General features: G+C 37.1%; 1 protein-coding gene across 2 annotated transcripts in view; it reads left to right on the top strand.

Moving 5' to 3' along the window:
* The window catches only part of LOC140136138 (casein kinase II subunit alpha), a 40,590-nt gene extending 31,710 nt beyond the window's left edge, over positions 1-8,880 (top strand). For both annotated transcript variants that reach the window (XM_072157843.1, XM_072157844.1), the window contains exon 11: positions 835-8,880. In XM_072157843.1, the coding sequence (XP_072013944.1) occupies positions 835-953 (119 nt within the window). In that variant the 3' untranslated portion in view covers positions 954-8,880. The remainder of the gene's footprint in view (positions 1-834) is intronic.
* Positions 8,881-17,028: the final 8,148 nt, after the last annotated feature.

The following is a 17,028-nucleotide window of genomic DNA, read 5'->3' as shown; positions in this document are numbered from 1 at the left end:
TATTGTTTTTATGACTGGCACTCAACTATTCATGTACACTAGGGCTCAACGGATAATCGTATTGGATATCATATCGGATATCGTATCGGCCCAATATTTGCGATATCGGATATCGGTAAAATAAATATAAAAAAATGGTGGTTTTTTTTTTTGGTTTTTGTTTTTAATTTTGGGCTACTTTGGAAGTTTGGAGAATCACTGGACCTATTCTGAAGTGCTAGGATCATTCACATTCAATTTGAAAAAAATTGTTACCTGTGTGTTTACCTCTTCATCTATCACATATTATGCATGGAAAACCAAAATAAAAAAAAATAAAAAATTGTTTACCGATATTGGATCGGATATCGGATCGGTAGACAAAAGTCTTTTCAGTTGAGCCCTAATGTACAATATTTAGTAATGCACGTAGAATCAGTTCTTGGACTGAGATACGAATTTCAACAACACTACCCATTTAAAATATTTAAAGGATCAAAAATTGACAACCTTGAAATGGCTTCATTCTTTTCTGTTCCCATGGTCCTGACGAAAGTGATTTTCTGTGTCATGGGACTTCAGTACTTGGTAGTGCAAGTGTTCAGTTGCCTAAATATGATCAGGTTTTGAAAAACCTGATCCTTTAAATAATTTGAGTAGTGTAGTTCAGTATCAGGGGAAAAAAAGGAAGGAAAAATACCTGATGTGAAAGCATACACACACATCGCTCACCAATGTGGTGTTGCAGTTGACTCTGCGGCAACTGTGCTGTCATGTTTCATTACTGAAGTGGTTTCCTTGCAGATTGTTGATGCTTAATGCTGATCATATGTTTGTTTTCTCTCTTTCAAACAGCCACCAATAAAACGAAAATACTGACAGCCGTCCCAGGATCGCCAGTAATAACAGCACCCACACCGCAGACAATATCCCCATTACCCAACCCAAGTCCAGCAGCACCAGTAGCGCCATGAGGCCGGGTCAGTAGGTCACCTGGCCGATAACATACATGTAGACTTAAAATAAAAAGATATAAAATGTAGAAACCAGCTATTTGCCACTTCTACTGTACTACCCACAAGCAAGCACTATACCTAGTGCAGAAGTTATCACACATTTGGCATCAATGATATGGCCTGTGAATATAGGATCTACTACAACTACTGTAAACTTTGGTTTCAATGTGAGGTGTGGAAATTATCATTAGCACTGCTTTGACAATTCTCAGTTAAAAGTGGAACCAGCCCAACAAAACAGTTTCAAATGAAACTATCCAAACAACAATACAAATGCCTATTCCAGAGTGAAATTTAAACAAAATACATTGGAGGAAAAGTATATGTTGATTACTTTTATCTTAGAAATGAATTTTGATGTTGCTGAGGCATGGTACTTAACTTAACCCATTATTACTACGTAAATCATGCAACCTTACATTCACGTATGGTTGCCGTTAAGTTGTAACACTACATTTTGACACGGGCAATGATGATTTCTACCCCTGGATCTACTACGGCAACTGCTTCTGTAAATTCATAATTGAAGGAGTCGGGATATAGTATGTGACTTTCCTTCGTAACAGTCTACCATCTACACAGTATGAAGGTGTACCAGTAACTTGTCTGTCGTCATATATGCTTTTGCTCGAGTGTGGACATCATTATTTTGTAACCTTCACAAAATGAAAATGTATCGCCAGTGATTTTGCCAAGTACAATGAATTGAATAGTGTGAAATGAATTACACTGTGTATCTCTAAGTACTATCTTTCTAATCAAGTTCAAGGGATCATTTATCATAATACTGGGATATTAATAGATTCAGCGTAACAGACTTCAGTAAATGAAGCTGAGATTATATGTGACAGGATCAAGGGGAATGAAGCACAAGTCGACCCTGGTCGAAAATGAGTTTTACATATGTTTCTAAAGAGGACATTTATAGCTTTCAGAAACTGAAAACCCCATGTTGATGAGACTTTTCATTGCGAAGTTACATCAATCGCTGAAAACAATAGAAAACAAAAGAATTTTAACACTTTCTTTGCCAATATCTCAAAATCAATATAAGCGACATCTGACTCATTTCCCATGATCGTGTCACATATAGTATTTCTATGAGTACAGCAGCAATTATCACAGTACCCGTTCAGCTGGTCCCTGTGTGAGTGGTCAAGCTTTTGTCAGATGTGTCTCAGACTTCAATGTGTCCTGATGAAGTCAGAGATGAGAGACTTCAATGTGTCCTGATGAAGACAGAGACGTATCTGATGAAAGCTCAACCTGCTGCACCAGTACTGTGATAACTAGCGGTGTACTTGTAGAAATGTTATAACTTCTTATGAATTCCTGTCGAGAAAGCCTATCTACTTATCTGAGATACTTACTGACATGGCATCTTATCTAGCTATTATGAATAGGATGAAAAACAAGTTGCACTGTGCAATTTCTGTAGAGGTTATATCGATTTCACTTGAGAAAGTAACAGAATATAGGTGTCCCAAATTGAGGCAAGCATGATTCGGATGAATGTAATTTAGGTACTTCATGGTATTTCATGTAAGACTCCTGAATTTGCCTGTCAACACAGGGATAATGTTGCTCCTGTATTATATAATCCCTCAATGAAGTCTTGACTATAGGCTCATTTGGCGTAATCTTGCATGAAGGCTAGACAGGGCTATTCCAGTTGAAATTCATATACCCCCTATGGAAAACATGACCTTGCTCTCCACACAGGGAGTGTAGATTTCAAATGGAGTCATCCATTCAGGTAACCGGTTTGAAATTCTTACTCCCTGTGTGGAAGGATTAAGTTGTAAGGTCATGTTTTTCATAGGGGGTGTATAGATTTCCAAGAGGAATAGCCACAGAGGGCTGTACAAATATGATACTGAAGCTGGATTACATACAATTCACAAGTTAACACAAATGACCCTTTTAACCCCATGAAAACTACCTGGCAATTGGCCAAAAAGAAGTTTTCATTATCAATTGGCCCAATCAGCAACATTGTTAGAATAATTTCACCACACAAAAAAAATGGGGTGAATTATTTGCAGAGCTCCATTCTGATTGGTGATTAAAGTGAAGATGTCATGTAATTGACCAATCAGAGGCAATATTAGATCGGCAGGTAGTTCTCATGGGGTTAAACCAAAATGTAGCATCACATAACCCACACTTTTCATATTTGTAAACTATTATCACAGTGATTAAAAAAATGATGAAAGATAAAAAACATGTAATGTTATTTGTATCACAAAAAATATTAACCATAAACGTAAGGCAGTGACGGTGAAAAATAAATAACAGCTTTGCAAGTCAGTGCTCTACAATAATTTGTAAATCTTAACGCAATTGAAAAGTTGTCTCATCGCTACGGAATTGTGCGCAACTTTCAAGTGTGTGATTTGTAGATGATGACTAAAAATAAACATGCTGTGTACAAAAAATAAAATAGCCATGTGTGGCAAGATTTAAAACAGGCTGGATTGAAGAGTTGTAGGCTTGGAAGGTAGCTATGCAACGAAATTAAAAAGCATTGATTTTGGTGCAAAATTGCTTTATTGTAAGCACACATATCTGATCTATATTTACTTAGTGGTTAACTCTTGTGTTTTGTGTGCCCTATCATGTATCCTTTAAACAAAAATGCTTAAATATTGCATTTTGTAAAATCCTAAAATTGATTAGGACGCATCAACTTTCTCATAAAGTGACTTTATTTCTCATAAGATGACTTTATTTCTCATAAAGTGACTTTATTTCTCATAATGGGACTTTGATTCTCATAAGGTGACTTTATTTTTAATAAAGTGACCTTTTGGGAGATTTCTGTTATCTTGATGCCATCTTAGGTTACGATTCCTTTGTTTTTTTGATTAGATAGGTGAGATATGTATTTTTATTTCGTGAAGAAATATTTGAAAAATGGGAATTGGCTGACAAGACCAGTACATTCTATTGTCAGGCAGAATTTTAAGTTTTAATGGTAGCTACGATATTTCCTGTCTGTCGTACGTTTTTCATGTTAAAATTGTGATGGACAGGTAGTTGCTATGGTAACTTGAGTTATGGTACATGACTCGCTGTGGTTTAATTACTATAAACGGCTTGTCATGTGTCTTGCAGGGGGGGATACATGGCTTTTCTTTTATGATCATATTATTTTTCATTATTCAAGAGAGTTATAAATTGGCTTAAGCTGCTAGCAAGAAAAGGCATTAACCTAGCGGCCCTTACTAGCCAGGGGTGCATTCCTAAACCCATCGTTAGTCTCAAACTCATTGTAACTCTTCCATAGGCTTTACATGTCGGTGTTACCATGGGTTAACCCCCTGGACACTACTGGTCATCTAACAGCATTTCTGATTGGTTGATAACTTGAAATGCTCATTTCAATTGCCAATTAGGACTAGGCTTTAAACTATTTATGGTCAAACTTGCATTTGCAGATGATCTTATTGATACCCTCCTTGATTGGTTCAAAATTGAACACAATGTTTATTTTGGCCAATCGGCAGGTAGTTCTCATGGGTTAAAGGACTTTTGATGCATCGTAAATGTTAGTAAAATGCACCCCATATCATGAAGTCACGAATGGCAGTTGGTTGAATAGAACTTGAAAACTCAGTCAGTAAACTGTTCAGACCTTGCCTCATTTTGTTTTTGCTCTAAATGTTGCAGATATGTTGATGAAGGTTTCAACAGAATGAAACACAAGTATTCAAGTAAATATTGCATGAGGCTAAGAACAGGAGGAAAATGGTTCTTTTATTATTTTGTACCATTTGGAAGAATTATGCTCAGGCTTGCACAACTAAATTGTCAGTATTAAATCAAATTTTAATTGGTTGGGTCATTGAGCACAAGATCATTTTGAGCAGTCATTCGAAATTTGAGATAAGAAAATTGGGGGGGGGGGGGTTTCTTTGATATTTTGTTACTGTCCATTGCAAGTGCTACAAAGCCTCGTCTTCCATTAGCTCCCCCTGGGTAATGCTATTCACAAGCATGATTGCATATATATATACACAATATTACCTAGAGGAACTAATGGACATAAGGCTTTGTTGCACTGAGTCCTCAAAGTATAGTTAAAGGAACAGAATATGCAAAAGTTTTTTCCCATTGTGACAAACACATCACTTAAGCAGCTGCACGTTGCCATTTCTCCAGTTTAAGTTCTTCACTGCAATATTCTGCACTATACGACTGTACATAGAAACAGGCAGTTGTGCGACAGAAGCGACAAACAGCTGTTACATGAGCGAAAACATTCAGAATATTATCTACTTTGGCTCTTAGGATATTGCCCATTAATAAACTGCTCCAAAAAAGAAACTTACCAGGTAAGAAATTTGTCTGTCAAATTCAAACGACAAATTGTGTTACACTAAATGGGATATGAGTGGAAGCAGTGTTAATTGACGCGAATTTTTACACCTCATTTGTTGCAAACGGATGAGTATTTTGGAAGTTATGCTTATTTAACCGAACCTATCCACTGGAATGAAAGTTGCACTCATACCACTTGAGATGGTTGGCAGTATACAGGTGTAATCAGTGCTCTCCTCTTCTTCTTTGCATGACTAACTTTCCTATTGCTTCTTGTGAACATCCTTTCATGTGTCTGTTTATTGTGTGAATTCATTGGGGCGGACCTGCAACTTTCAAATTTGATAGTAGGCTTGTTCAAATGAGCATAACTTCAAAAGTTTTGATCTGTTTGCGACAAATGAGGTGTCAAACTCGGCGTAAATGTACACCGCTTCCACTCATATGCTATTCAGTATAATACGATTTGTCGTTTGAACTTGACAGACGAATTTCTTACCTGGTAAGTTACTTTTTGGGACCAGTTTATTTATAGCCTGTTTACTGACTAATAAGTGTTAATAACAAGTGTCATTTTTAAGTTTCATGAGAAGTTGATAACGAAGGGGAAAGAAAGTCGAGCCAGTCTTACATTATTTCTTTTATAATGAAATGGAAATCGAAGAAGTACTACATGTTCATTATTCAGTGGGCTATTCCAGTTGAAATCCATACCCCTTATGGAAGACTACATTAATCTCCCATACAGGGGGGTGTTCACACTCTTTGAAAGATTAAGGTCATGTTTTCCATAGGGGTGTATGGAATTCAATTGGAATCGCCCATAATGTGATCTTGCATGTTCCATCTTGTGGCTGCCTGTGAAGTGTTTCTATTTTATAAAACCATGTACAATATGAGAACCATTTAGTGAAATATTACTGATGGATGTGATCGTTTTAAATATGATTTTTTTTTTCAAAGTAATATGTTTTATTATTTTATCCTACCTATGATTTTTTTGTTCTCGATAGGCTTTGTATAAATGACAATTTCTTAGTGTTTATTTACTAGTAAGCCTAAACTTTTGATACTGTATCCTCCTATCAAGAAACAATTGATAGTTCTTAACACCAGCTACAAAATGGAACACATAACATTTTTTGTACAATTACAACAAATAATGCGTGACAATATTTTGAGTTGTGTTTTTGTGTGTAAATATTATGTTAGCCACCAGTTTTGTAAATGCCTTGTAAGTGAATGTGTTCATTATGCTACCAATCAGGGTGTTTGAAATTAATGGATGAATGGACGGATAGAGAAAATGGACTGGAGGTTGGCATATACTGCGAGATCATAATTGGGCCATTGAGGGCATGAGAAAAGTTTGTAAGGGATAGCCAAAGTATTATTTATTTTAGTAGAGATTCACACATACGCTCTTCACTTTTGTTTCAAACCATATTTTCTGATTTAAAGGACAAGGGCTTGTTAATTCAAGTGACATGATATACCCCTTTGTTTGAAAAACATGCAAATTTTATGAAACACAACATGCTTGTTTATAATTTCTGGGCATTTTGTAAAAAGAGTGTACATCATGGTTTACATGTACATCTATGGAGAGTGTGTTAATTGATGGCACTATTACCTTTACTTGGGTTTCATTCAGTTTTAGTCTTGTTGTAAAAAAAGAGGAGCATTTTGTTTTTCATAAAATGTGCGCAATATATGCTTTAAAAATAGAGGGGTATGTCATGCAATATTTCACCAATTAAAACCTCAAAAATGAATATCCTATACCTAGGTTTGTAGCAAGCCAAATTTTAAGCCAAAATTAAGAGAAAATTGAATCAGAGTGCCAAATTTGACAACTGTTTTGAGGACAATTTGTAATTTTAGTGCTGGTCGGCAAGACCTATAATTCTCTTGAGTACTGGTCGGTCGGTCGGGCCGAGTACTGGTTACTGCCGACCAGCGCTGACCATCGTGGCTACATACAACCCTGCCTATACCTCAGTGCTTACAAAACAGGTGTCTAATGACCATGGAATTGGCCCAGAAAGAAATGGGGCTAGATTTCAGCCACCTTTCGGCACATTTGTGATTCCTTGTTCTTTTGAAAGTGTAGATTGCTTCAGAGGGTGTCTGAAAGGGATCAGATTAGACTATTATTAATTTGCTCCAAAAACAACTGGGTAATAAAACATGGTAGATTTTATAATTTCTAATCTACAGGTAATAATTTGTTCAAAAACACTGAATGGAAGATGCTTTGTGAGTTGAAGAAGAATATGGTCAAAATTATTGTTTAATATTACTCATCTTATATCTGAAAATTACTCCTTTTGTTTTTTAACTTAATATTATTTTGGATAGTTCTATATGTTTTGTTGCAGTATTTAAATTTCAAAAACATTCAGGGATGCTTTCATAACAAGTAAGGATAGGGTAGGTAGTACATATTCTCCCATGGGTGCAAATATATGCTGAAAGATCACAATACATGGCTCCGGTGGTTTCTACTAGAAGTCAGTTTATTCTGAAATAATAACAATAGATACAGCTCTGAGGTTGATCCATCTGCTTTGTTATTGGAATACGCACATTTTATTGTGGGAAAGAATTTCGGTACAACTTGATTTCCATGTAGGTACGCCTACCAATGTGAATCACGGAAGCAAGTGAAAGTAAAATGTTTTCAGTTTAAATAAACCATGATTAACTGACATTTTTTTACTTTTTGATCCTGTGAAATTTGGAGCATATAGACTACACATATCAGATTGTTGTTGCTGCCACCCCCTGAGAGCCCTAATTTGGTAAAATGATCTAACTCAAAGATAGACCTTTTACCTAGTTAAGGATGTGCTGCAAATATTCAGCTCTAATTTGGTGAAAACATTTAACTTATGATACATGTTTATGAGCTGGATACTTTGAGAGAAAAAAGACACTAAAGCTTTTCAAACAATTTCAGGACAGCTCTAGGTAAAAAGTGTATCTTTGAGTCTTACCAAATTAGGGCAACTGCCATGCAGCTTCTTCTAGTGTGGGCGAGTATACACATCAGAATCACATGTACAGTACACAGGCTGGTGCTGTACTGGTGCTCTAGAATAAGGGAAAGTGTAGCTACAGTACCCATAAGGCAGCAGCAATAGGGATCTGGCTGTGTATAATATAATTGCCATGTTGTATACACCAACACAATTATATAGCAGCCAACACTAATGAAATGTCTTTGTCTATGTATGCTAAGGTTTAACTTGAAAGAAAGCCACATCTTCAGTCCTATTTTTGTGGCATATTCAGAAGTATGCAAATCCCAAATTTATTCATAGTTCCAAGTTTAAGGTTGAGTTCATCATTACGTTTACACAGTGGCAAAGAGTATTACGTGCTAACATAGTATTTGTTTCAAGTATTACGAAGAAAACAATGAACTGGAATATGTTGCCAAATTTTGTTTGTAAGAACCTGACCAGCCTGCATGTGTTACTTTGTATTGATGTTAATATTAAAAAAAACCTAAAACATGGATTCTCAATTTTGAATTCATGTCAATAATTTGACCTTATTATGTTGTTACTGTGTGTTTATTTGCTTATGTTAGTATCATGGAAGTAGCTGTGGGGTTATTTAACTTTTGAAAGACTCCTAAAACATGACTTTCCATGCAATTACTGGATTTTATTTACTTGGCATCTCTGCTGTTGATTATTTACCCCATTATGAAAGTCAAACTGGACCGGGAAATGGGACATAATATAGGAACATTTGTGATGCGAGCAAGCAAAATCAGTCGGAACTCAGAAATATTAAATTTTCACTTTCTTATAGTATGTATATAAACACATCACAAGAAATAAGTCCCCCTCTTAAAATTTCGTCATAACATCGTAAAGTTAAACTTTGTACCAATAAAACTGACTTAGAAATAATTATGATTGTTTACTAAGTGTGTGAAAATGAAAGATGTCAATGACTTCATGGCTGAATGAACCCAAATTGAAGACAAAAACTGCCCTTTCCAAAAGTCACAAAGTGGGCCTATGCTTGTTAACTGCAAGGCGTAATGGGACAAGGAATGAAACTGACCATCTTACAACTCGCAGTGCTGAGCTCTGCACCAAGGGGATTTAAGCATAGGCCTACTTTGTGACTTTTGAAAAGGGCAGTTTTTGCCTTCAATTTAGGCTCACTCAGCCCTGAAGTCATGGAAATATCTCATTTTCACACAACACTTAGTAAACAGTCATATAATTATTTCAAAGTTAGTTTTATTGGTACAAAACGAAACCTTACAATGTTATGACGAAATGTTAAGAGGGGGACTTATAATTTCTTGTGCTGTGTTTATATCTGCATTTTCCAGAAAACCCCATTAAAATTGAACAACCAGTTCCAAGGATATGATCAATCAAAGAGTTTCCAAAACAAAAGGAAATATTACCTTTGTTTGGCTATATCTCAAAATCAATATTTCCTAATTCCGACTGAATCGGACTGATATTGCTTCAGCGCATCACATTTGTCCTATTTCAAAATTTTCAACATTTAAAAATGTAGAAATTGACACCCTTATTCTTATTTACTCGGGTCTTTGATGGCGCTATTCCATTTACAATTCACGCCTCTGATAAAATTGACATAGCATAACCTTAAAAAGCGTTAAGCTGCATAATTACTAGCACTAGGGGATGAAATAAAAACTCGACCAGCTGTTGACAGCCGGTTCCATCCGGTTTCCATTGTTTAGAACAACAGAAACCGCCGCGGCGGTCAACCGGAGAACATAATTGGATGAAATTCTGATGCCCACCATTCTGAAGGCTTATATTCCATTTTGCCATTCTGAATCTGACAATACGAAGTATTCTTCCTTGATGTGACTTGTGTGGGTAAAGGTCTGTTCATACTACGCTGCAATTGCTTTATGCACTTCATCATAATGCAAAAAATACTGCATTGCGGTATCATAATAAAGTTAAATACATTTTAACTTGGAAATGCAACAAGTTGCGACAAAAAGTAATTGCTATGTTGGGAACACAATGCAATGCAAGTGCAGCGTAGTATGAACGGACCTTTAAAGCCTTAAGGGGGTACTACACCCCTGCCCAATTTTGTGCCTATTTTTGCATTTTTTTCAAAAATTATAGCGCATTGGTGCCAAGTAAGATATGTATATTATAGGGGCAAGGACTACAACTACTGCACTGGAAATTTTATTTCAGCACAGACAACAGTTGTGGAGTTAAGCAGTATACAGACTTTTTTATTATGCGTACAATATTGTATGTACAATATATACGTTATTTAATCTATTGCCATTCTATTTCCAGTAATGTTTAAGTTCTAACGAATGTTTGATGACGTAAAATCGATAATATATTTCTGCTAGATATTGTATGTAACATATTATCGATTTTTCGTCATCAAACATTCGTTAGAACTTAAACATTACTGGAAATAGAATGGCAATAGATTAAATAACTTATATATACAGTACATACAATATTGTACGTACAATACTGGAGTCTGAAGCGCACTTTACAGTCAAAAATGAGGGAAAACCAATATTTGATCAATAAATCAATAACTACTTGCCTTGAGTTGCTTAATTTTCAGTGCAGTAGTTGTAGTCCTTGCCCCTATAAAATACATATCCTACTTGTCACCAATGCGCTATAATTGTTGAAAAAATTAAAAAAATAGGCATAAACTTGGCCAGGGGTGTAGTACCCCCTTAATATATGATTTCGGTCAAATTTTACTTTGGTAACTTTTTGTGAAATATATGAAACATTAGTAACTTTTGTTCTGGTCATTTTAAGTAATAGGGTAAAATGAAAAGAAACCTATCTTAGCTGCTAACTGTGGCGTTCTGTGGGGATTCAAAGTCATGATATGACTTTTTATTCAAACTTGCTCTTGTCTTAAAGGGCATTTCGTGATCCACAGCCTCATCCCCCCACTTTTCTCAAAAAAAGTTGAGATTTTTATATCATTGGAATACTCTGGCTACATAATGTTTATGTACAAAATATTTCTTGCAGATTAATTCGTTTAGCAAAGATATCGCTTGAAATTTGAATTTCGTTCTGGTGCACCAGAACGAAATTACAACGTATTGTCTATGGAGCAGTGTAATACACATAATCATGCATAACTCGCAGACGCAAAATCGGAATCAACTGAAATTTTGGGAATATTCATTTTTCGTGGATATGTACTGAAAAATGTCATAAAAAGAGGATGCTAGGATCACGAAATACTCCTTTAAAAATACAATGAATTTGGCTGAAACCAATAAAGGTGTATAGTTTGATCAGCTTGTAATTGGCGGGCCTTATAACATCGCGGATTAATATCAATATACTTTCTTTTGAGAACTGTCTTGAGACACCTCACCAGAAGTATCACAAATTATTCAATTCAAGTCCTATACTTTTATCTACTTTATTTAACATGCATTATAGTCTAGACAGGTCAACTTTATCACTCTTATTAAACATGGGTCTCCTTTTTTGGCATAGTGGTATTAAGGTTATACACAATTTTGCCATTTTCAGAAGCAAAATGGGATGCACGTAGCCCCCTTTAAACTTATCTATTTCTGGAAATAAATATCGGAGAGAGAAAACGCAAACTACGTCTAAAAGCTGAAAGTGTAAGGGTCATTATTATGCTTGAATTTTCCACTTGGCTCAAAATGAAATGTACTTTTCAAACATTTCAAATTTTTTTCAATATCCGGAGCATCAAGATTTTTGGGAACACGGCCATAATTTCTCATTGGAAGTGGCGATTTTGTTGGGAACTTCGACGCACATTACAAACAAGTCAATAAAAGAATGTGCATATTCATTCTTGATATTGGTTGTCTCGATTTTTATGTAAGCTTAAAATGTTGGCCGAATTTGAAGTAAAATGGCCTCCACTTGTATGTCGTTTTGTAACCAGTAATAATAATTCCGTGCAAGATTTCATAGACAAAATTCTGACCTACATTATTTCTATAAACCCTCTTCTGCATGCAGGTGCTATTTAAATTTTCATTTCGATAGCAGAAAATTGAGATATTTGCTATTTTTCCGACTCGCTGCTGCCAAATTGTCTAGTTTCGCGATAAAAAGATACAGCGAAATCAATTTTTTTTTCGAACCATTTCACCTCGTTTCGGCTTGTGCTTTGAAGTACAAACTTCAAAATTGATATAGTGATTCTATATTTCAAGCTGCGTCATACTGTGTTTTTCTTACCTCTGATTGTCGCTGCTCAAGGCCAAAATTCGAAATTTTTTGGACAGAAGTGACACTCTCATTTCTTTTTAAAACACATGTTTACGTACGACATTGTTACGACGGGCTGTATTTGCCAAGTGGTGTTGCCGAGGGCAAGTGGTGTTGCCGAGTTTGGATTTTAAAATATTTAGGTATTTTCTAGCTTAAAATCCAGCGCCAATGCTGCGCTTGCAACAGGTAGATATTTAGAAATCCATTTAAGGTATGGGTATGGGTATGGAAATTGGGGATCCCAAAAATTGGCATATGCCTATATATAGGCTATATGCAAAGGGATGGGGCATTTTGGCAGGCCAAGGGGAGGGGCCACAAAAATTTGGCAGTCCAGGGGGTGCGGACAAGCGATTTTCGGCTGGCTGAGACGGGATGCCAGCGAGTTTTAGCACGTCGCTTGGAAATTTTGGCTTATAATTAGTAGGCTAATACCGGTACTGATTGCACAGCCTTTCGAGAAAGCAATTTTTTGGCAAGCCGGGGCCGGGGGAGGGAATAAAATTAAATTTTGGCAGGTCGAAAGGAAGACTGACTTTACCTAGCACACATTAAAGGGGCATTTCGTGATCCACAGCCTCATACAACCCCATAGGCCTACGTCCTTTCTCACAAGTTAAGATTTTATACCAGTCATCCTGCTCTGGCCACATGTTTAGGCATTTTCACGCAGATCAATTCAATAAGCAATGGAAAATATTGCCAAATTTGAATTTCGTTTTAAAAGCCTACTCCCCATTAAAAAAACCCACTAATTTTGGGGATTAAAAAGTTCTGTAAAATGAAACAAAAGGCTGCCTCAATCCTAATTATTCATTTAATAGGCCAGGCCTTCATTTCTGAAAATAGCGGGAGCTCAGTTAGTCACTCTCCTATGTGTAGGCCTACTGAGGAGCTTGACAAGGAGCTCAATTATATAATATCAATATTAAACCATAGGATTTTCAAGAAGTGAGCAGCTCAATAAATGCCATTAGTAAAATTATTAGGCCTACGATTTTTATATTTTATTTGACTGTGATCCGTTTTTCTATAGGCTATATACATGCCTACACTGTATATAGGCCTACCTTTAAAATTTCTAAAATTGGCGGAATTGAACAAGCTCTAAATTTCTCATACGTCCAGCATAACCAAGGGCAACGGGGGGACGCCCCTAGCTATGGCCATACCCGTAGTGGCGGAACCAGAATTTTTTTCCGGGCATGGGGCCCGGGGGGGAAGTGAATTTGAGACGGGGCACTTATTGCACTTGAAATTGCCGCAAAAAGTGGAAAATTACATAATTGTGGGGATTTTGCCTAAAAACTGGATGAGAAAGAAAAAACATTGGGGGAAATACTGCCCCCCCCCAGCGGCGCCACTGCATAGCCTATGCTAAAATGACGGAAGTTCTGGCGCTGAAATTCAATTTCAATATCCCGAGTTTTTATCAGGATTTTACCAAGGGAAGGCGATAGTGTAGGATTTTGCTGATATACCAGGCAACACGAGAAAGGTGTGGCTAAATAAGGAGTGTTCATTATAAATATTTTCCATTTAACTTTTGACGCCGAGAGCATAATTATTTGAAGCGTACATCGTGTCAGTCACATGGTCACATTATTTTCTGTTGAAAGAGAAACGCACATGTCTCTGATTAGCTCGGGGATTAGCTACTGCGCGCTGCGTGCTGGTCTGTTGTTGTCGAGTGGAAATGGGAAATTTATGAATGAACTTCCGCAACTTTGCAACATCATCACGCAGCGGCGTAGCTGGGATTTTTTCCAGGAGGGGCAAGACTGTAGGCCCTATGGGGAGGGGCCCAAATATCCACCAAATTTCCCACTGGGGGCGGGGGGGCCCAAATAGACAATTTTGCCAGGCTTATCATAATCGTATATGGTAGGCCTATTGAGCTGTATTGCATATCGTTTGGATTCTGCCCCTCCTCTCACCCTCTCCTCTCTTTTTCCTCTTTCTCCCCCCCTTTCCCTCTTTTTCCCTTGCACTGGGGGGCGGGGGCCCAAATAGGCACTTTTTGCAATTGCCCCCCCCCGGCAGCTACGCTACTGTCATCACGGTAGACATACGCGGTAGGCCTACAAGCAGGGCTGTCAACTCTCACGCATTGGCCGTGAGTCTCACGCATTGGGTCACTTTCTCACGGTCTCACGCCAAGGTAGTATAATCTCACGCCTACATTTGTTGCTCCTACCCCCCCGCTTTTCACATTCCCGAGCGCCGTGGCTCAAATATTAATGGTTCAAAATGAACATTGGAGTCGGCAAATCCCGGTACGCCTAGCTCTTTATACAGACAAATAGGCTATAGTAGTATTTATATTTTCTGGTGGACTCGCGGAGAATATCATGTCATGTAGGTCCCGGCGCTGGGTTGGGGGGGGTCTCAAGGCATTTTGGTAGGCCTACCCATGCTTGATTCCGGGAGGTTTTTTAGCAGGCCCGACCATTTTTTTAAATAAAAACACCTCGGGCGGGTCTCTTCTAAACATTTGTACCATGGGGATCAAAGTCATCCAAATTTGGCCTAATTTGACGCTTTTTTAAGGGCACTTTTGCCAAAATGCGCCCAAAAGTTGGTCTTCGCTGTAAACCCACCCATCATAGTCGTTGAAAAGGTAGGCCTACCCCAAAACTGTGGCACATCCACGAACCCGAGGGAGAGACCTCCGCGGGTAAAAACACACCTCTAGCGGGACCAGATTTATAATTTAAAATAGGCCTACATTTTGGAAGCCAGTCATCACGACAAAACGGGCCATGGCAGTGTTAATGGTATTAACACTTTGATTTTAGGCTTAAATAACGAGTGTAGGCCTATAAATTACAAATTTGCACACACCGGGGAACCTTCTCAAGCTGGTTTGGGTAAGGATGTGAGGCTGTGACTCCGAAAAACTACGGTACGATTTTAAACCAAATTTGAAGAAAACAGACCCAAAATTGTATCAACTTTTGGACTGAAAGTTTTCGCAAATATTTACTTTTTCGAGAAAATTATTGAAAATACCCTTCTTGAACCTAATTTTCATGACACTGAGGGTCAATAAAATCATGGCTAAAAATACAACAGAGTCTAAACTAAATGGCTGAAAATGCACCCCAAATCTGCCGCACATCCCCACGACACATTTCACCTTATAGATTTTGAAAATTGTCGCAATAAAATAGGCCCGAACTTATCTCAAATTATCCCCCGAACAAATATTTTTTTGCAGGTGAGATTGGAGTCTTATTATTTTTATTCTCAGAGAGGATATGGGTTGATATTTTTAGCAGGGTACAATTTGTCTTGTTTTTTGACGTTGAAGTTCCAGATTCTTTTTTTTATATGTTATTATTCATTTATTTATTTATACCCCGGGATTTATACCCTGTAGGCCTACGTGGGGAAAAGTACACACGGCAGCTACAGAGAAACCACGAAAAACTCCTGTAAAGTGCATGAAAATGCCCCGAAAATGTGCCAACCGAAACACCCGAACAGGAAGATAAAATAAAAAAACAAAAACAAAAACCCAGGAAATTTCCCGAAATAAGTTCCAAATTCTTTGTCCCCCACTAAAATATATGAACACTCCCTTATGAAGTCTGCCCTCTTCCGGCTATTCTGGTAGTAGGCGTTGACAATTACCTTCATATTTTTGAAGCATGTTTGAACCCGATTTGTTCTCTATTCACATTTTTAACGTTGCAAGTAACATTTCAAGACCTCTATTTGTGACAGGTATTTATTACCTTGCTAGAGATGTGCCTAAAGTTGAAATTCAATATTTCGGATCGCAAAGATCGAGAGATATAAAGTTGTTGAATATCAGTTTAACACCATGGATCATATGGGCGTCTTATATGAACGATTACGATAACTAGGCAAAAATGGCTGGGATACAGGTTGTGTAAATACTACATGAATATTCATGAACTATACAGATTCCATTCTTCTCTAATAATAAAGATGTCAATCACTCTCCCAGACGACAGTTGCTTGGCGCTTGTAAACAAATCGAATAATAGTGCTTGATAACAGCTAAAAAAATAGGCTAAAAACATATTTTCACAAATTTTTCCGGATTTTTTATTTCACATGATAAGTAGACATATTTTCTTACGTATAAGGTAATAATATATTTTTTCTGGAGGTAAAGCCCTTCAACACTTTGTTTAACCTTAAGCCTAACAATTCCCGCTGATTATGAGCAGATCAAACTGTAAGTTGGGACATGTGTAAACATTACAAATATGCCAAAAAAAAATATCATTTTGAATACTACATGGCTTTAATATGTTTGTTGCACAACATAATTATTCAACACTTGAAGCGAGCAATCGTTCCCCATTGTGTTTATTTGTTCTTGTGCAGGATGTGTATCCCCATTACCTACTTTACTTAAAATTATACTGGGGAAACAATTAAGTCATGATCTC

The sequence above is a fragment of the Amphiura filiformis genome, chromosome 16 (assembly GCF_039555335.1).
Source record: "Amphiura filiformis chromosome 16, Afil_fr2py, whole genome shotgun sequence".
Lineage (NCBI taxonomy): Eukaryota > Metazoa > Echinodermata > Ophiuroidea > Amphilepidida > Amphiuridae > Amphiura > Amphiura filiformis.
Note: the sequence above shows the minus strand (reverse complement) of the source record. Positions and strands in the feature narration are given on the sequence as shown.